At 42.4% G+C, this 21644-nt stretch overlaps 1 protein-coding gene across 2 annotated transcripts; it reads left to right on the top strand.

Moving 5' to 3' along the window:
- Nucleotides 1-775: 775 nt before the first annotated feature.
- On the top strand, nucleotides 776-20482 carry LOC139283997 (protein mono-ADP-ribosyltransferase PARP14-like). 2 transcript variants are annotated; one of them, XM_070904133.1, is made up of 23 exons: nucleotides 776-967; nucleotides 1679-1761; nucleotides 3149-3176; nucleotides 3695-3742; nucleotides 4233-4406; nucleotides 5140-5265; nucleotides 5808-5909; nucleotides 6533-8714; nucleotides 9437-9583; nucleotides 9941-10016; nucleotides 11270-11506; nucleotides 13016-13228; nucleotides 13464-13566; nucleotides 13870-14019; nucleotides 14950-15012; nucleotides 15774-15959; nucleotides 16555-16758; nucleotides 17412-17533; nucleotides 17852-18087; nucleotides 18193-18464; nucleotides 18622-18761; nucleotides 19449-19623; nucleotides 19884-20482. In XM_070904133.1, exons 1-23 carry the CDS (start codon nucleotides 784-786, stop codon nucleotides 20165-20167), a joined length of 5535 nt encoding a protein of 1844 aa, XP_070760234.1. In that variant the 5' UTR covers nucleotides 776-783; the 3' UTR covers nucleotides 20168-20482. The 2 variants fall into 2 exon arrangements, with proteins under 2 accessions (XP_070760234.1, XP_070760235.1); XM_070904134.1 differs by lacking the exons at nucleotides 776-967; nucleotides 1679-1761 and having other exon boundaries at nucleotides 3168-3176; nucleotides 3642-3742.
- The last annotated feature ends 1162 nt before the right edge of the window (nucleotides 20483-21644 follow it).

Here is a 21644-nt window from a genome sequence, read left to right as displayed (position 1 = left end):
GATGTGCAGTAAAAAGTACAGTATTACCTCTGAGATGTGGTGCAGTAGAAGCAGAAAGTTGTATAAAATGGAAAAACTCAAGTAAAGTACCTCAAAGTACAGTACTTGAGTAAATGTACTATTAAAAAAAAGTACATTCCACCACTGGTTACTCAATTAGTCAACTTATTTTAATAATTGATTAATCATTTAAGTATTCTTTCAAGAGACAATTATAACATTTTATTGTTAAAATGTGTTTTATATCCTTTTTAACTGAATGTTTGTTTTAGAGTTGAATAAAACAAGACATTTGAAAGCATCACCTCTACTGTCACTATCATTATTATTATTAATTAATTAATATAATTTAATTTATTTATTATTTATTTGTTGTTGGTGGTGGTGCACCTTCTCTGCCTGTTTTTAGGTAAAATAATATAATATAATCTGTATTTGTACAGTTAACAGACAGACAGAGAGAGAGTAAGTGTGGTATTACTAAAAGTCACAATGAAAGAAATACTCCATTATAAGTAAAAGTCGACATCTTACTTAAGTAAAAGTACATAAGTACTGGCAGCAAAATGTACACTGTGGTATTACCAAAGCCTTCCATATGCTGTAAATAATAATAATACTAATAATAACGACAGGTTAGACTCTTCAGTGACGCAGCACCTTGAACTCGGTTCAGTTTTTCCGTCATTTAGTGAAGAAACGAAAGTGAAAGCCGCCTGAAGTCTGCGGAGCGTCGCCGCTTGTTTGTGTCAGTCTGTCGGGGGGTTGGAACCCGACGGCAGCATGGACGAAACCGAGTGCCCGCCGGTGACCGTGGAGGGGGACTGGAGTCCGGCTCAGACCAAAACCATGAAGAACAAACTGCAGCTTTACTTCCAGAGCAAGAAGAAGTCCAGCGGAGGAGAGTGTCGTGTGGAGGCGGGGGACGGAGCTCCGAGAGCCGCCGTTTACTTCCGATCAGAGGAGGGTGAGTCTCCGTCCGACGGCTCGGCTACACGACACCGGCTTACTGCTCAGCTTTCTGTCGGGAACCAGCTTTTATTGGATTAAACTTTCAGATGGAAACAAAATACACAAAGTGACACCGAGTTTAAAAACTTTAGTGCGAAGAGAGACGACAGCCGGGCCTGACGCCCCTCCCCCCCCCCACACACACACACACACACACACACACACACACACACACACCCCCCCCTCCTGAACCCGGACACTGAACACTGAAACAACATTTCATCATTAACTAAAAGACTCAAGGGTTCGTTTCCTTGTTGTCTCCCCAAAACTTTCCAGCTCTCTGCTGGAGCTTGAAACTGATCACAGTTCAGCTGTAAACACTCTGAGTTTGTCAGCTGACTTCCCAGCATGCACTTCACCTCTCCAGCTGCCACACCTGCTTCTTATTGTTCAGATGAGTCAGCTGGTTTGTCCTCTCAGGTGGACAAATGAAAACAATGATCACTGTGATGGAAAACAAACATGACGGAGCCGGGCTAGCTGTTTTCCCCTGTTTCCAGTCGTTATGCTAAGCTAAGCTAACGGGCGGCCGGCTGGTTTAATGCGACCGTACGTCAACTCGTAGACAGAAAGAGAATAAATGTGTTCCTCTAAGAGTTCCTTTGCAGAAGTGAATTATCTGCAGGGAAACTGATGATGACTCCGGTGTTTGATGTGATTCCAGTGAGAGAGCGAGTCCTCGCCAGGAGGAACCATGAAGTCATCCTGGACAATCAAACTGTCAAGTTACGTCTGGTTTCTGCTTCAGTAAGTAGAGAAGTTTTAATGTTACAGAGTGAACAGTGTGACCGGTTCCTGTGGGAGCTCAAAGACTACATTTCCCATCAACCTCAGAGGATGAAGCCTTAGTTGTGCCTCTACATGTGTTGTTTAATTGTTGACTGCGTCTTTGTTTAGTGTGAAAGTTCATTCTTCACTTTGGGAACAGTATTTAGACGAATTCGTCTCAACTCAAGGTCCACTTTTTCTGGACCTTTCAGCCACATCTCACAGTCTTCATCAGTGAACGGAGCTCTCTCAGTGGTCACCAAACCCCATTGGTTGATGAAGACTGAGATGAGGCTGAACGTTCCAGATTAAACTAGTAAGTGGACATTGAGTTAAGATTAATTTGTCTAAGTTGTTAGCAAATGTTAGCATACTAGCTCAGTGAATCCATAAATCCTGACATGCTAACTTGTTAGCATTCTCAAACATTGGATATCTATTTGTTATGTTCTATATGTTCCTTTTTTTTTTTGCTCTATAGTTTTAGTTCATGTTTAACTTATTGGTTTGATTGCACTTTATCTATATCTGTAGATATATATTAATGATGATCTCAGACATCCAAGAGGTCACATGTTGAAGCAGCGTTCCTACATGTTAACCTCTCAAACTCTTGATTCTTCCCCTCAAATGTCCTCTTTAAAGTTCCCCACTGTCTCATAATGTCACAGATGTAGTTTATCATCTTGTTTCATCTCTTGATTGAAGCTATATGACGTTTACAAGTGAAATGATCAAACCTTTGACTCCATGTTTTTTATGGCCGCAGCTTTCAGTCAGGTGAAAGAGTTCTCGACGTCTTGAGCATCAGTTCAGAAACATGAACCCCAAAATTCATTTATTTGCACAAATGTGCTTGAATTCATTCTCCAGCGTGTAAAAACTACACAACACATTTTATTTATTCATGTGTTTTGGTTTAAACATACCAAAGAACATTTGAATGATTAAATTAAACATGTTTAAAAAGTTATCAAATATATATGATAAATATTTATTATGAATATGTGATTGGCCACATGCCCAGCCCACCAGATGTATGTGATCAGTTGTCTTATGAAACTTTAAACTTGTTGTTTCATACTCCTCTTATTTAAATGTTCTTTGTAACGTGTTGTTTGATGACCCTGATGAAACAATGAAGTTGTTATTTTTGAGTTTTGACCTCTTCAGCCATGTTTCCTTTTCTCCATAATAATGATAATAATAAAGTTTATTTAGATGCACTTTGGAAGCAGGTGAGACAGAAAAGCTCAAATCTTTAAATGTCTGAACTTAAAGATTATGTTCTTCATGTAAAACAGATTGTAGACATATTTTTCATGTCGTTCGATGCCATTAAAGTGTTTTTGTTTTCACTTCTCAGAGCCCAACGAACAGTGACGACGTCTCAGGTAAACTGCTTCCACATTATCTGCTTCTTGGCTTTTATTGTGACAGTGTCCTTTTTTTTTTTTTAAATGACTTCCTGTCTGCGGCTCTCAGCTCGCAGCCCATTGGTTCCTACTGAAGACGTGAATCTTTAAAAACACCTCACAAAATATAGTTTCATATTTAAAAAGGCTCAGTTATTTCCTCCATATTGAGGACTGAGTCAAGATAAACTACAGTGTGTGTGTTCATGGTGATGGGTTTTATTATTATTAATAATAATAATAATAATAATAATATATCAGAGATTTTTTGACAAGAAGAAACATAAAATATCACCAGACTTCATTTAAGCTTTAAGTACATTCCCATCAGTTATGTGCAGCCATTTATTGAATATGTTATATAATAATAATAATAATAATTATTATTATTATTATATAATATAATATGTAATAAAACTGTTTGCTCTGTGTTTGGTTTGGAAGCAGATATTTTATTTTTAGCACACTGATGTTTCCAAACCTGATTGTCTCGACAGGTTCAAAGAGTGAACCTGGAGACGGAGCTTCTGCAGGGAGCCAAGAGGGTAAGAACAAGCTGTGTGTGTGTGTGTGTGTGTGTGTGTGTGTGTGTGTGTGTGTGTGTGTGTGTGAAGGTTTTATTGTACGTGTCTGTAAATTCCTGACAGTTTGACAAAAGTTCCACTTTCAGCCACATTTCATGGCCTTCATCAGCGGATGCAGTTAGCTCTGTTTGTTTGTGTTTAAAGTGCTTTACACATAAAGTTATTATTAATTTAGCACTATTACACATAAGGCAGTGTTTAGTTGGTACACTCCCAGTTAAATAATTCCTATTAATTACTCAGCTAATGTGATCTAGAGAGTCATTTAGTCAGTTTACAACAGGTCAGCTGCTGTCAGCAGGTCGCTCTTTAAATAGTGAATTAATAATGAAAACAACTTTATTGGGTTTCAATAGAAGAGTTTATTAAAACTCTAAACTCTAATAACTGCCGCTGAACTTTCCCTTTAATTAGTCTCAAATAATATTTGTCTTTATTTGTCTCCTCTCAGAGTCGGAGTCCGTTCAGAGCGTCTCTGTGGTGTTGGACAATGTTGTGGACAACATGTGCAAAGATCTGCTGTCCATGTTGGTGGAGAACGTCTCCGGTTTGGACGAGAGCAGCTACAGTCTGGAGATCATCTGGGAGACCAACAGAGCCGTGATCACCTTTACCCGCCCCGCAGGTAGGAAGTAATACGAGACAGATCCACGTCTTTCACCGCACCAAGACCAGGTCCCGAATAGTTCAGTCTGAGCCATATTTAAAACCGGCGAAACCACCGAACATGTGAAATGATCACCAAACATATTAATGATATACAGATTTATAAATGGGATGAAATAACGTCGAGATAAACTAAAGCGGGAAGGAAATTCTGCTGCAGAGAAGTCGTATAAAAAGGAGAATGAAGTACCACATCTACACAAAAAACAGAACCAGTGGCAGTTTTATTTGTGTTGTTTGAACCTCTGAGGAATGTAAAAACTCATATGTATGTATTACACATACTATCATAGTATTCATCATGTACAATCACTTCAGAAGGTGAAACCAATGCCAGAGAGGAGATCTCTGAAATCTAAGCTCTTGAGTTTGTGAGTAAAAGTTAAGGATTTTCACTCTCAGCTGTTAAACACTTGATAAATTCTGGCTTTTGAAACAAATCCATGATGTTAGAAAGGTCACATGATCCATGAACGTCACACAGAATTAGAAAAGTCTGTGAACAATAAATGAGTCACTTTGAGAAGAGAGAACAAATCCAAAATATTTGATTAACTGACCCTGAACCAGCAGTGATGTAGGTACAGGCCTCGTTTATTCCTAACAACAGGTGTCCCTTTGGAGTAAAGCTCTCTGCCGTCCCCTGATGAGCCCGTCTCAGTCTTTCAGGAGTAACGTGGAGTATTTTGCAGATGCGGAGAAGTTCCTCGCTGCAGGTCAGTCCAGCCAGAAGCTGCAGAGACACGGACTCACCGCTCGGCCGCTGGAGGCAACGAAGAGCGTCCGAGTGGAGAGTCTTCCTCCGACTGTGGTCAAAGGTACACACACTGTTAAACCACCAGCTCGTCTGCATGTAGAGGAACTCCTGTGGGTTCAACAGGGGCCACCACGACTTTAAACCTGGAGCTGCTAACAGGTTATTCAGAAGTATCAGCTTTATGTCTTTTGAGAGATTTGTTGAATATTTGTTGGTGTTTCACTTCATTCTTTGGTTCAAAGTTTTCTTGTTTTGTTCTTCATATTTCACATTAACAGCATTTTGAAATCTTTGTTCTGAATTTTTAGATAAATCTTTTTCCTTGAAGGTTTCAGAGATTTTAGTTTTTCTTGTAAATCATCGTTGTTGTTGTTTTTACCCACTCCAGTTGTTGTTTGCATGAAACCGAACCTTTCTTATCACATTTTCTACCGCTGACGTTTGTTTCACCTTGTTGTTGGTCTGCAGAGAAAATGTCACGGAGCGTCACATTATACCCTCCGTGCAGCTTTTGGTTCTAGTAATCCAGATTTTGGAAAGATTTAAATCTGCAGCATTTATGTCGTTGTATTTAAAAATTCTGTGTTTCTGATTCCTTTCCAGACATATTGGAGCTGTATTTTGAGAAGAGCTGGGCTCTGCCAGACCAGGTCGTCATGATCCCGAGTGAACAGGCTGCCATTGTCACTTTCAGCGACCATAAAGGTTTTACTGCAGATATTTTACCCACTGCTATTTGTTGAACTGTGTGTTCTTCTTAAAAACTAATTTAAAACAAATGTCTAGAAGTCTAATGAATGAAGTATGCAGACACCTGAACATTTCACCCACATTTGATGGTGTAACATGTAATTCCAAATCCATCTGTGGCTATAACAGCCCCCACTCTGTTGGTTTCAGACTTTCCACCAGATTTTGATACCTGGCTACAGGATCTGCTCTCATTCAGCCAGTATTAGGCCATTGATGTCGGGTGATAAGTTCTGCTCACAGTTGGTGTTCCAGTTCATCCCAAAGGTGCTGGATGTGGTTGAGGTCAGGGCTCTGTGCAGAACATTGTCATGTTGAAACAGGAAAGGGACAAACACAAAGTTGGAAGAACACTGTCATCTAAAATATCATTGTACGCTGTAGCATTAAGATTGAACTTCATTGGAACTAATCAGCCCCAGACCAAAATGAAATGTAAGAACAAGGACGTCCACATACTTTTGGCCACAAAGTGTGTCTTAGTACCTGGAAAGAAATTCAGTATTATTTAAATGCCTTGCTACAAATAGAACAACCACTTACCAGAGCTTTCTTTTTTATTCCCTTTATTGCTGCAGTTGTGGAGAGCATTTGCACAAAAGAAGACCATGTGATGCGTTCCATTACTGTCAAGGTGTATCCGTACTACAAGTCTCTGGGCACCGCCTTGTACGGCAAAGAACGACCAACATGGAAGATGCCAGAGCCCTTCACAGAGAAGGTTCACCCCGTTGTCTGGAAATTCCTCCTGATGAAGAAACAGTTAAAAAGCATCAATGATCAGATGGTTCCGTACTTCTGCAGTGTGGACCTGGATAACCCTGAGGTGAAACTCAGCCCCCTCCAAAGTTTTTTGAGGCAGAGCGGTCTGACTGCAAAACATGTAGATATGTGGATGAGTACCGCTCAAGAGGCCTTCCGTCAGCAAATGTCTCAGTACACGGCATTTGAATGTCCAGTGAATACACCTGCATGGAAAGCTGCAGAGAAAGATGTCCGTTCGATTGTCAGGGAAGACGCCGCGCTGGTTCTGGATGCATCCAGGGGGATTTTGACCGTGGCTGGCCGAGCTGACAATATCAAACATATCAGGGCTCCTGTGGAGAACATTGTTCTTAAAGCCATGAGTCAGATTAAACGGCAGATGGATGGTGTTTCTGAGGGAATGGATTTGTCCCCTCCAATGTTCTACATCCTGAATCAGGAAGGGTTGCAGAAAGCTTCACTGGACATTTCCCCTGACATGAACCTCTCCTACGATAGAGGCGCCCAGAAGTTAACCATTACAGGACTCCCTGCAGAGGTTTACCAGACTAAGGCATGGATCTTGGAGAGGAATATGGGTATGAGTAGAAAACAGATGGATGTCCCTCCATGTCTTTTAAACTTTCTCAAGACAGTAGATCCCATGGAGATGTCACAGGACTTGTTCACATCCCAAGGCATCAGTGCTATCTACAGCATTGAGAGCAGAGGGGTTTTCCTGTTGGGGAGTTCTGACAGCGTCCTTCCTGACGCAGAGAGGAAGATGAAGACGGCTTTTGCCCTGCAGACTCTGGATGTGGAAGACCAGGAAGTTCTGAAACTTCCCAACTGGGTGGGCCTGAATCAACAGCTGTTGGACACCTACAACTCCATAAAGAAGAAAACAGTGGCCATTCAGATCCACTCAGAGAACAGAGTCAAAATAACAGTGGCCGGCTTCCAGAATCCAGTGAAAGAGGTCAGCAGCAGTCTGAAGGAATTTATTGTGAACTACTCAAAAGTACAAGAAACCATTAGAGTAGAATCCTGCGCTGTTGTTAAGTTCATTGACAAGCAAAAATCACAAGATGTGTCCAGTATTGCCAAAGCTAATGATGTTACAGTCCATTTTGATGAAGAAAGACCAAAAATCATCATCACTGGGGCTCGTCTTCACGTCCAGAAAGCCAAATTCTACTTTCAGGAACTGACTAGTGCTCTCTTCACTGACAACTTCACCGTGGACAAGCCTGGAGCTAAGAAGTTCTTCCAGTCTCAAGGGAGCCTGTCCCTGTCTACAATTATGACAGACTTCGGCTGTGTGGTGTTGCTTCGTCCAGAGAACCAAGAGGAAGAGAAGGAAGAGAACTACGAGGAAGAAAATGGCCTTCGTTATTGCAAAGTGCAGACCACCAGTGGAGTTCTGGTTTCGGTAAGCAAGGCAGACATCTGTAGCTTTGGAGTTGACGCAGTGGTCAATGCAGCTAATGAGGAATTACAGCACATTGGCGGCCTGGCTTTGGCGATGCTCAAAGCTGCAGGACCAGAGCTGCAGAAAATCAGCAACGACTACATTTCCGCAAATGGAAAACTACGTCCAGGTAACGCCATCGTAACAGGTGGGTGTAACCTGCCTTGCAAGTACGTGGTACATGCGGTCGGTCCACGGTTCTCTGAGTATGACAGGAAGACGTCAGTGTCGCGCCTGAAGCTTGCAGTTAAAGAGAGTCTGACACAAGCAGAGAAGGTCAACTGCTCCACCATTGCGCTGCCAGCGATCAGCTCAGGTGTCTTTGGTTTTCCTGTTGACCTCTGTGCTGACACCATAGCGCAGGCAGTGCGGGAGTATTGCGACAGTCCAGGAGGTCAGAGATCGCTGACTGAGATTCACCTGGTGGACAATAATGATAACACAGTGAGAGTCCTGGCCACAGCCGTCAACAGACAGTTCCTTGACCTTGGACCTACTATGACAGTACCACAGCAGGCAGGAGGAACAGGCACTGGGGCTTCAGGGTAAATTGAAGAAACATTTTTATTTCTGTTGATTAGAACACACTACAAGGATTTGGAGATCATATTTAATGAAACAGATCAACATTCTGTGAAATGCGGTTGTTTGCTTTTTCGCTGTGAATAAGATGAGGAGATTGGTACCAGTCTCATACCTGAATGATAAATATGACGCTAAAGCCAGCAGCCAGTTAGCTTAGCTTAGCATATAGACTGGAAACAGGGGGAAACAGCGAGCCAGGTAACAAAATCCAAATGTAAAAACATCAATTGTCTGTTTTCAGGGGTTTTATGCCAGACTAACTCTTGGCGTAGTTGGCAGGCAACCAGCAAAAACTCTTATATATGTTTTTACACTAAGATTTTTGTATGGATTAAACAAAATGTAACATTTTAATTAGTGAGCTTTAGAGGTGCTGGTAAGTGAATTTTGTTGCCTTTGAACAGAGCCAGACTAGCTGTTTCTGCCTGTTTCAAGTCTTTGTGCTAAGCTAAACTAGCCGGTTGCTAGTGGCGGCTTTACCAAAACGGATTAAATCACAAAATGTCAAACAAAGATAGGTTAAGCTCCATCAAAAGAGAAGAAATATGTTCAGAGCTGTCTGATTACATGTTGCACTGTATCTTGTTAGCCGACAAGCCTTGTTAGCTAGTCACCAACCCATCCAATAGGAATGTTTTACTCAGGACCGAGGTGTTTGACCGACTCACATTGCCATTCCTAGATATCAGCGGGGTCGAGGTGGGCGTCAGAGTCAGTCGGAAAGAGGAGGACGAGGAGGTGGACAAGAAGGAGGGGCTTGGGGATCAGGAGCTGGATCTTGGGGAGGTCAGAGCACCAGGGAAGACACCCGGCCTGGAGGGCATGGAGGGTAAGCGAAGCTTCTTCTTCTTATTTTTATTATGTTTCCTCTCTGTTGTTCGTGTCTTCTTCCGTCTTCTTAATTTTGTTTTTACTGCTCAGTAAAGTATTTAAGACCACATTATTGGAGTCCAAGATAATTAAAACACCCAAATGCAAATACTTGAAACGAAAAACACCAAAAGGAATAGAGAGAGCCACATACTAGGACTCAGAAGTCATGCAAGGGAGGGCAAAAGTATTGAAAGAAATCGTGGCCTTCCTTTTCCCAAATGTTTGTCTTTTTGAGTAACAAAAACATACTTTGGACGAAGTACGTCTTTGATTCTTTGGTTCTTTGGTTCTTTGGTTCTTCGATTGCCTGTAGGCCACAGAGGATGGAGCAGACCACAGCTGAGGGGCTGAAGATTGTTCTCTGCAAGGGAGACATTCAGGACCAGACTGTGAGTACTGACCCTGTCAAGTCTTTTAAAAGCATCATTTGAAAAACATTTTAACTGTTGATGCATGATTCTGACATGAAAGTGTGGTGGTTTATGTAAAAATAGATTTGAATGGAGGGTCTAAGGACAGAGGGTGTCATACTCTGTACAGATTGTAAAGCCCCTTGAGGCAAATTGTGATTTGTGATATCAGGCTATATAAATAAAACTGACTTGACTGTACAGTTAACTTCTATCTTATTTTTGTAGTCCATTATTTCCGTTGGTTATGATGACATTGTACTCATCAAAGTAATTACTCAAGTCACTAAAAAGACGTCAGAAGGGCGAAGAAACGCGATCAGACAGGTTAAAAACAAACCGACAGGTTTTTACTTTTGATTATCTAAACCACTTTATTTGGAGGTCAAACTGAAAGTGAGCTCAGCTGTAATGTGGCTAATAAACGCTCCTTCAACAGCAGGTCAAAGGTGAAGCAGGAAGTGGGTCTGTCAGTGATAATTCTATTGCTCACTTCCATTTTCATTTTGGAATAAGTTGTGTCTGAACTGACGGTTTCTTGACCTGTCAGACTTGACTTGGTGAGTACGTGATGTTATTAGAGATGGGAAGCAGTCATTGTGAAGACAAGTTGATAAATATCTAGGACACTGATGCATTTTATCATTTTGTGTTAATAGCAAATGATGCTACGTGATACTTTTGACAATTTCAAATTTGAAAAAGGCCAAAAACAGTGAGTAAAATAAAAATATCAAAGGATTACTTTTCCATTTTTTGTCGGTTTGGGGGTTGTTGCACCACCGATTGTTTCCCACGTGAGAGGCTCCTTTATTGCTGTTGAACAACAGTATCCATCTACACTGCACTGAAAAGTCCAGTGATTTTTACGTCTACTATGTCATTAGTAGTATGAAGGCACCACATGATCCAAACGTGGTTGGATCTTTGCTCGTCTCACTGTAAGTTAGGGCAGGTGTCGTTTGTGACTTTATTTGTAAGGTTCTTACATACGAGGTAACGTGAGCAAAATAACAAGCCGGCCGTATTAGACATGAACAATCTGTCGTCCTGTAGTTTGTTTCTTCCCGCACAGACTTTTAATGGATCTGTGTCTCTTTGGTCGACGGCGTAACAAACTCCTGGAATCAGCATTTTATAGCATATTTTTTACTGACAAGAATTCAGTGAAGTGACTGATCCTTTCAGTTGTAGTCTAATCTTGTGTACGATGCTGCCATTTTGGTCCACAGACTGGCGTCATCGTCAACACCATCTCAGAGAACATGAACCTGAACCAGGGGGCTGTTTCCAAAGCGATCCTGAAGGCGGCGGGGCCCCGCCTGCAGTCAGCTGTTCGGACTGAAGCCGGGGTGGCAACACTGCAGCACGCCGACGTCGTCGTCACCGACGGCTTCAACCTCAAGTGTGGGAAGGTCTTTCATGCTGTTTGCCCTCTTTGGGACAAGGGAGCCGGCCAGGCTGAGGGGGTGAGTGCTTCTATTCAAAGATGATGTGACATTTTGTTTTTGGCAACGGGATAACAGAGAAACTGTGTAGTGCTGTGGCGGGACAAACCTGAAGCAGGACTGCAGCTGTAGTCTAATAAAGAAACTGGAACTTCCAGGTTCTGTTTCATAAGTAAGAAAGCTCATTCAAAATCCCATTGACATTTGTAACAATAATAACTAAAAATCCAGCCTTTCTCAACAGTATGTTGTGTTGCTCACTTCTGAAGTTAAGACAAGGATGGTAGTTTGTTTGAAAATGATCTAATGTCGTTGTTTATTCAATAACTCAGTTTGTAGGCCTTTAAAGAAGAGTCGAGGGGTCGCGGTTAGTTCAGTCATGTCTGTAACAGCAGAGATTACAACCACAACGTTGGGAAAATGACATTGATAGAGAGCAATAGTGAAGTCCCACAATGACCAGTACCCCCGCTGCCGCTCCAGTACGTTTTGATGGGAAAGTAATTGTTGTTTAACTTAAAGTTGAAGGTTTCAACTTCTAGAGCTCCTGGAACACGCTTCATGTTTTCAGAAAGACCGAGAAAAGAAATGCTGAATGAGAGATTGGGTTATAGAAGCTGGTGGAACAGAGGCTAGACAGGAAGTGATGTCACTCAACACTCACGCAGTATGATCCTCTCCACTGTCCATGCGTGTGTTTAGCATGTTCCTTCACAACACGTCCAACTTCACTTCACTTCACTTCACCAAGTTTTGTCTTAATGATCTCCTCAGTGTTCTGTAACAGAAACACCGGAGTCTCCTGCACAATGTGACCAGACTGTTCTGGATTATTTCAACTTTGTATCTGTGACGTCCTTCAGGATTTGCAGCTCTTCACTTTTTATGTCCGCAGGCTTCTTGTGTCCGTTTTTTAATCAAAGACACACAGTTGTTCATCTTTTGTTCTGATGATTCAACAGGAGAGTTCTTCACGTCCATCAGAGACTTGGAAGAAGTGAAGCGACTCTTTAGGAACACCTAGTGGCAGCATTAGTAACTACACCTACATTAGAAAACATGTAGTCCTCCAGAGCACGTGATGGAGGAAGTATTTAGATCATTTACTTACATAGCAATACTGCATTTTAAAAATACTCCATTACAAGTAGAAGTCCTGCATTGAAAACGTCTTATTAACAGTATTATTAGGAACATGTGATATACTGTTGTGTAGTTTAATCTATAATAGTGCATCATATCTTATTCACTCGTCATATGTTTAGTTTGTGAAATATGAATCTTTAAAGTAACTAGTAACTAGAGCTGTAGGAGTAAAAACAACTGAATTGTGGTGGAGTAGAAATATAAAGTGCACGTCCCTACATGTACAGGACGTCAGTAAATGTACTGTAAATGACGCTGTTCCAGAGGATGTGATGGGTCGATCAGGGGAGATCTAACCAACAGCCTTCACTCAGAAGTCTTTTTATCCATGTATGAGGGTACGGCAGTCTTACGTGGTCTCGAAGTGTCTTCTTTATGTCTCAGGATTTAACATCAATCATCAAATATTGTCTGGATGAGGCTGAGAAGCGCCAGATGACGTCACTGTCCTTCCCGGTCATCGGTACGGGAAACCTGGGCTTCCCCAGGACGGTGGTCTGCAGAGTCCTGCTGAAGGAGATCCACTCATACAGAGCTCCTCGCTATCTGAGAGAGGTGGCCATCGTCGTTCAGCCGAGTGACACCCAAACTGTGGATGTGAGTTTTCATTTTGTTGAAGGCAGCTGCTTATCGTGTTCTGACAACTGTGACTTCCAAACCAGAACACCAGTCTTACTTATCTGACAAGGCGAAGCTCAGCTTGTTAAGCATTGAAAGACAAAGTGTGTGCTGTACATACAAATACTGGCCGTTGATTCTGCTGCTTTCACTGCCGATCTGAGTTGAGGTGGAGTGACATGTTAACATCATATGCCAACATCTTGTGTGTCAGTGTTTCTCCAGGGAGTTCAAAGGTCAGACTGGTCAGAGAAACATCCAACATGAAGCACAGGAAGTTCAAAAGTCCCCAGCTGCACAATCACAAGAGTCCTCAGGTAAGAACACCTGTCACTGAAACACCTGTGGATTTCCTGAACAACACCAGAGAGAACATGAAACACCTGTGAAATGAGACTGTGAAGAGTCACATGTAGTGAATGTTTTAGAGGCAGAACATCTGCAGGTGTTTGACAGATTATTGACTCCTCTTGTTCACCTTTAACCGATGAGTTCAGCTGAAAACCTTCTGCAGACTCTTCGTGGCACACAGTTCTCACAGCTCAGCGTTTGACTCGTTCTGGTCACATTTATGGTCACAGTCCGTCTTTAAACATGAACTCTGTGTGTGTGTGTGTCAGCCTTCTTCAGTCAGGTATCCTCCCCCTCCCTCGGTGTGTACCGGATGCAGTTGGGTCAGCTCACCCTCGAGGTGTCGTCTGGAGACATCACCCGGGAGGCCAGTGATGTCATCATCAACTCCTCCAATCAGGACTTTACCCTTAAATCAGGTGACTCTCCGTCCTGGCAGCGCTGCCCCTCTGTTTGTCTGTTTGGGGTGAATTTCACAATAAAGTAGTTTCGTTAACAAACCTTGTATAACGTTGAATTCATCTCATTTCTTAAAATGTTAACTTTTTCTAAATGATGCAGCCGTCAGTTTCAGTTCATTTCAATGAAAACTGACTGAAACTGGAAACATGTTCGCTTTCTGTGTATCAACGATATGATGATTATAATAATGTAGTGAGGACTTTTGAATGTACCACGAGGTCTGCAAATTATGGTCATTTTGAATATTTCTTCATTTATTCTATGTTTTTTAGATATTTTTTATATGAAAAATTATGTAATTATAATATTTGCTTAGGATGAATGATTTACACCATTAGCGTGTTACCAAATTATCATACATTTTCATGTAACTTTTGTGAGTTGAAAAAAACACAATTTAAAGTTAAATTTATAAGCAATAAAATGCACCGTTGCTGAATTCAATACACTCAAGTGAACTTGTTCTGGACCAGTAGCTTATAGCAGCTAACATTAGCATAGGCAGCTGTAACTGACATTAGTGAGCTTGCTGACTTCATGACTTCATGACTCACGCTCCTGGTGAGCAGAGAAAGGTTTTACTCAGATAAACAGAATAACTGTGGAAAGTGAAGGCAAGTTACAGTCTCACTTTCAAACTGTAATTATCACTCAGAGATGAGCACAAAACAAAACACAGGAACACATGATGTGTAAAGTCTGTTGGAGAATCATTAGCGAGAACATAAAGCGAACAGGATTTGGAGTTAATGGGCTGAAACAACGCAGAGATTTATTATTATTATATTATTTAATTTGTTCGGGTTATCTGTCCTCCCACTGAGAACCACTTTTTTTCAGCTGTCTGTATTTTAAAATAATGAATTTGTGTTTTTATGGTATCTCAGGAGTGTCCAAGGCGATCTTAGACGGCGCTGGATTAACGGTGGAGCTGGAGTGCTCACAGATCGGTAACCCTCATTTATCCACACACTGTTTGCAGCTGAGGCTTCAATGTCTTGCTCAAAGGTACATTTAGTTATTGAGAGAGGGGAAGAATTGAAGTGAATTTCTTATGAGTCAGAGAGAATTTGTCCACTTTAACTACGGGACCAGCCTGAAGACCCGTGCTGCCAAAAGATGCCATTGGTTGCATTGTGGGAAATGTAGGATGTTTTTGGAGGTTGGATATCGCCACCTCGGCTGCACAGATTTTGGAACGCGATCCTGTGAATATCTCAACACCTACCTGATGGACTGGCACAAAACTGAGGATGAACTCTACTGATCGTTTGACTTTGGCTGCAGCGCCACCATGAGGTGTCCACCATTAGTGCAGATTATCAGCCTCAGCAGTACTTTTTGTTTAGTGCTGACTAGCAAATGTTAGCATGCTAACATGCTTAACTAAAAGTGTGAACAACGTTATACTTGTTAAACATCAGCATGTTAGCATTTAGCTTAAAGCTACGCTGTGTCTAAGTGCAGCCTCACAGAGCTGCGAGCTTTCCTGGAGACGGTCTGTTCCACTGGCCTCACTGCTGCTTCTGTACTTTGTGATTGCACCTTTGAAATCTGACTGTTTGCGTCTTTAACCGATATTTCAAACGCTGTCGCAGAACACATTTCTTTCTCTCTTCAGCAGTTCGTATCTGCGTTGTAAAATTCAGCTTCCTAAATCAGTGTGTTCTACCAGACTGTGTCGTGAGTGCTGTGTGGTTCCTGTCTGCAGTGAGTGCTCCGGGTTACCAACCTCGTCCGATGATCCTGACGTCGGCCGGGCAGCTGCCCAGCAGAAACATCCTCCACATTGTCGGCCAGAACGATCCTGCAAAGATCAAGGACACGGTTCAGTCAGTGCTGAAGTTCTGCGAGGACCACAAGTTCAGCTCGGTCTCCCTCCCGGCCCTGGGAACAGGTCTGTGCAAACAAAGGCTATATACGCGTCACTGTTAGCATTTCAATCTGACATGTTTCATTTTTACTGTGTTTTAAACTCTTCTCCTGAAGAGAAAAACGTTTCCTTTTTGCTCTGGTTTGTTTGGTCATTCCTATCATTGCACTGGTTGGCTGTGCAGCCGTGTTGTTGGATTTACAGTCAGACGTAGAGTTCTGTGGTGTTATTCACTCGTCTCGCTGCAGTAGAACAGACAGACAGGAGGACGCCTCAGGTACAGTAGACAGGAGGTTCTGTCTGTCAGAAACCTGCAGAAGTTTGTGTCACGTCAAATATCAAATATTAAAACCCTCCACTTGACTAGCAAAGACTAATAGTCTGGGACAGACTGGGACAGACTGGGACAGACGCTAAATCGTCAGTGGTTTGTTCTTATCGTGGCTGTAATGAACACTGCAGCCTGTAGGGGGCGCCACAAGGACTTCGGACTGTTAGTCTGTAGTGTACACAATCAGGTTTCACAGACTGTGCTGTCTCTTCATGCCGATCCTCTTGTCCATCCTCACATCATCATCATCATCATCATCATCATCACCAGTCCTTGTCTGCCTTTTAGGTCAGGGACGGGTCAAGCCATCGGCGGTGGCGGACGCCTTGGTGGAAGCGGTGGTGGACTTTGTGAGAAAGAAACGCCCAAAGTTTGTCCGCAGTGTGAAGATCCTGATCTTCCAGACAGTCATGGTGTCGGAGTTCCACAAGAGCATGAAGAAGAGACAGGGAGAGGACGTGGTGGAGAAGAGCGTCTTCACCAAGTTCAGAGGTATATTCTAATTATTTTCCATCCTTTCTTTCTGTTCAGTAACTTCCTAAAACAGCTGCTCACTGTAGTCCTCATCAGGTTTGATCCTCCAAACAGGAACATGTACTGTCTGTTGGACTCACTGAACTTGTTGACTGTAAGAAAAATACAGAATGTCACCAGATTTGTCCTTTATGTCCTAATTAAGCTGCACTCGTTTGTAGCAGTTCGCATCTGTGTTGTAAAATTCAGCTTCCTAAATCAGTGTGTTCTACCAGACTGTGTCGAGAGTGCTGTGTGGTTCCTGTCTGTGGTGAATTCTCCGGGTTACCAACCTCGTCCGCTGATCCTGATCCTAAACATTATTATTTCTATAAAATAATCGGAAGCCGTCTGGTTTCCGTTTGTAGTCCGAGTGGTATTGACCAATCACATTTGAGCGGGCTCTGGCAGCGTGCAGGTGAACAGTCCGTGTAGAGCGCAGAAGAGACGCTTTGGCCGAAATGTAATCTCTGAACCCGTCAGACGACAACTGATAACTGGTTCCCAGGTTGTCTCTGTCATAGCAGCCTTACAAACATGTCTTTAATACTTCTGTAATGTTATAGAGAGTCGGTCTAGACCTGGAAATTGAATTGGATTAATACAACAAACTGTATGGTTTTATGATTCAGACACCGTCACTTCATTATTTTCGGGATCTGCGGAGGAGCGGCGGTCCGGCGCTGATGGCCTGGTCCTGGATAGGGAGGAGTTTGAGCCCACAGTGTTTCAGCTGTGTGCTGACAACAAAAAGGTGAACATGCAATTATTCACTTCACAAGTCAGCACATTGCACATACAGCGATCAACTAGCATGTTAGTTTCACCAGCAGGGAAATGTCTCCTTGTGTTCACAGGACAAAAAGGTTTTCCAGCCGCTGGTTTCATCTCTGGAACTTTGTTGTATTTTATAAGCTTGTCATTTTATTTAACTCCAGCTGTAAGATAGAGGTAGTGCAGTACAAAGTGCAATATTTCCTCTGAGATGTGCTGGAGTAGAAGAAGAAAGTAGCAAAGAATGTACCTGAGTAAATGTACTCAGTTAACTCCACAACCTTTACCACCTCTGCAGGCTTTGAGTCAGGCTAAGACAAGGATCAAGGACATGATTGTGGCCGAGCAGATGGAGAGGACCATCACGGACCAGTACATCAGTCAGCTGTCGCAGGATGACGTGGACCAGCTGAAGACCCTGCAGAGGAAACTGACCGTTAGCATCCGTCTGGACCAAGGTCAGGAGGACCAGGAGCCCCAAATCCACCTGGAGGGTCTGACCAGAGACGTCTTGACCGCTGAGTCTGCGATCAGGTCGGCAAATTCATTTATGACACAAAAAGGAGAAATAACATGTAATAAAGCTTCAGTCCAGAGCACCAAATGTTAGCTTTGAACTCGGTTGTTTGTGACCATCAGGGACATCATCCGGAAGATGGAGAGGTCGGAGAACATGAGGAAAAATGCCCTGCTGGTGAGTGGACTGGTAGAGTGGCAGTTTCCGCACAGCAACGGGACGATGGTGCCCTTTGACATTTACACCAACCTCAAACTGGAGGAGGCTCTGGAGAAAAAACAAACAGTGCCGATCAAGATCAAGAACGAAACGTACAATGCTGATGTAAAGCTCAGAAAAGCAGTTTCAGCGAATGGGCTTAAACAGGTGGAGCTACTCAGAAAAGACTTGAAAGGTGAGTGTGAGTGACTTTGTCTCCGTTGTCCTCATTTAACATGTTTAAATACAAACCTGTTCTCATGTCCAGTAGTGCCAACGGCCAAAACTATGAAAATAAGCTTCATGTTCATCACTCACCTTTAAAACAAAGCGTCTTCTCATTCTCTTTGCAGACGACGCTGCTCTGCCGCCACACTGGGACGACCTGAAGGGCGACCTGCTCAAGCTGTTTCCTCTGGCTTCAGGATCCAAGGAATACACCGATGTGGAGACAGAAGTTCAAAAGACCGGTCTTTCTGCAAACATCATCAGTGTATGTTCGATCTCTGATAATCACAACACGTGTGTGTGTGTGTGTGTGTGTGTTGGTGTGTTGTTTCAGGTACAGGTGAAACAGGAAGTTCTGTTGGAGCAACAGATCCATCAGTTTGAAGGTTTATCAGACATCAAAACCCTCCACAGAGCTTCATAATACTAATAATAATATATAATAATGTGAAGTTATCATGGTGGCAATGATTTTGTTGAAATACGATGTCATTTACCAGCAATGTGTTTGAATGAACTGCTGAATAAAACCAGGTGATGGGCTGTTTCAAGACGCATCAAATTTCCTCTTCCTTATTCCAGGTATTGACATACTAAATAGAAACAACCTAAAATGCAAACATTGTATTAATCCAAGCACCAAGTCTCAGTGCAGACTTTCTAATAGTAAAACCTTTGGACTGACAGAAGGTTGTCGGTGTTAAAACAGTTTATTTTGGCTCCAATTGTTGCTGTGTGTCGCTCTGTCTGCTGGATGTAAACGTAGCCGTATGCTAACAGGTTAGCCACTGCTACTTGATAAGCTAAAGGTATGTCAGGGCTGTGTTTCTGTGAGTAGTTCTGCCTCTTTATAGAGATTATAGAGCTAGGTGCACCTGAATGACGTCTTTACTGCTGATAATTAAGTTGTGCCGTTGGATTGAATAACGTTGTGTTGTAACTGTGTTGGCAGATTGAACGGGTCCAAAATGCGACACTGTGGCAGAACTACCAGCTCATGAAGAAACAACTGGAGGTGAAGAACAAACACACAAAGAACGAGAAGCGACTCTTCCACGGCACCGGAGCGAACTCCATCGATCTCATCAACAAACAAGGCTTCAACCGCAGCTACGCAGGAGCGCATGGTAACCAAACACAGGCACACTCGCAAAGCAGTTCATTTATCTCCACATTTAAAGTTGCATGCACCAAGACATTAAAGCACAGCTTCAGATTTCTGGCTGTGAAGATAATATGAGGCTCCTGCCGTCAGAGTAGGACGTGGGCATCTTTGTCCTGGTCCTTGCATGTAGGTTTATTGTGTCGCAGCTCGGGAGATGAGACCTTGAGGAGGCTGTTGTCTGGCTGAACGCGACCTGACTGTTTTTTGTTTGTGTCTCTGCAGCTGCCATGTACGGCAACGGCTCTTACTTTGCTGTGGACCCGGTCTACTCTGCGCAGGGCTACGCCAAGCCCGACGCCCAAGGGCACAAGCGCATGTACCTGGCCAGGGTCCTGGTTGGAGACTTTACCAAGGGAAGAAGTGGCATAATCACCCCGCCCTCCAAAAACTCTGGGAACACTGCAGACCTGTATGACAGTGTTGTTGATAACGCTGGCAATCCAACCATGTTTATCGTCTTCAGTGACATCCAGGCATACCCAGAGTACCTTATCACATTCACATGAAGTGCCATGCTCCCTTTGTGCAACAGTTTTCATAAAAATGTACCTCTATTATTTGTTTTAGTTTAAAAAAAATATATAATAACATTTCTTAACGGGGCAGTTGCCATTTTCTTGATTTGGTTTCCAAACATTCATAAATAAATGTAGAAGAAACCGTCACACTATGTCTGAGTTTAAGATCAATGTCAGAGAGAAAATGTTCTGAAAACCATGAATACGAATTTTAAAACTGTCATTTTCCTTCACATTGTGTTTTTTGTTTGCTTTGGATTATAGTCTGAAATACTGTTTATTAAAGGAACACAGCAACAATAATCAACGAGATCGGTACCAGTTTGTGTCGACAACGTGGTGTTAGGGTGGTTTTATATGAGGGCCGGTGTCAGCTGGTCGCCCCAGATCACATTTGATTGGATAAATTGATGTAATACCGACTTTGAGTATCTCTTTAAACAGGACTTTCATTTCACTGCCATGCTAGCACCAGGGCTCGATGGACGGCTGTCGTTCCTTTGGTCCAGACTTAAATAAGCCCATCTCAACAACTATTGGATGGATTTCCATGAAATTTTGTAAAAACATTTTAGTCTTTTGGTGAAATGATCATTTGTCCAACACTTTGGTTTGTGACCAAATGCCTTCAAAACCAGTGACAATCCCATCAGCCTCAGCTGTACTTTGTGTTTACTGCTAATTAGCCAATGTTAGCATGCTAACATGCTAAACTAAGATGTTGAACAGGATAAACATTAAACCTGCTAAACATCAACATGTTAGCATGCTGACGTTAGCATTTAGCTCAAAGTACCACTGTGTCTAGTCATATTTACTATATGTGATTATATATATGAAAAATACTTTTCTGTGGTATATTCTATTGAACAGAAACACAAACAGACATCTGACGACACCCAAACCAATTCAGGGGAAGTGGACGACTGTTGTGAGTGGAGATGCTGTAACTTGTATTGCTAACTGTAGCTGTAGCTGAGAGCCTGACCCTGTAAGGTCCTGTACTACCCTGCTTAACTCAACGGGAATTAAAATGTGAGAGAGGAGCTCTCATTGGCCAGCTTGAACTGCCACTTTTTAACTGCATAGTTAAAAATGTAAATATCGATTTATTATTTGTTTGCATGCATCAATGAAGTAATTCTCTACACATAATTACTCACTGAAAATGATTATTCTAGTAGCACAGTTAAGCCCACAAACAAACATGTATAAAAGCCCAACACCGCTGGGGTTACATGAATTACAACAGGCCGGTGTGTAAGCTAAGTAGAGGTAAGGCCGTGAGCTTTATCCCGGTCTGCAGCCATATATCATATTCAAAATGTCAATTTCATAACAGGGAGAGTGGAGACACAGTCCAGTGTTCCTCCTCTAAAGTGTCTATTCTTAGTCTCAGGATTAGTCTTAAACTTGATTTATTTGACTTGACATGTACATATAACCTCATGACAAAAAGATATCA

The sequence above is a fragment of the Enoplosus armatus genome, chromosome 4 (assembly GCF_043641665.1).
Source record: "Enoplosus armatus isolate fEnoArm2 chromosome 4, fEnoArm2.hap1, whole genome shotgun sequence".
NCBI lineage: Eukaryota > Metazoa > Chordata > Actinopteri > Centrarchiformes > Enoplosidae > Enoplosus > Enoplosus armatus.
The sequence above is the reverse complement of the archived record's forward strand: the minus strand, read 5'-3'. Positions and strand labels throughout refer to the sequence as shown.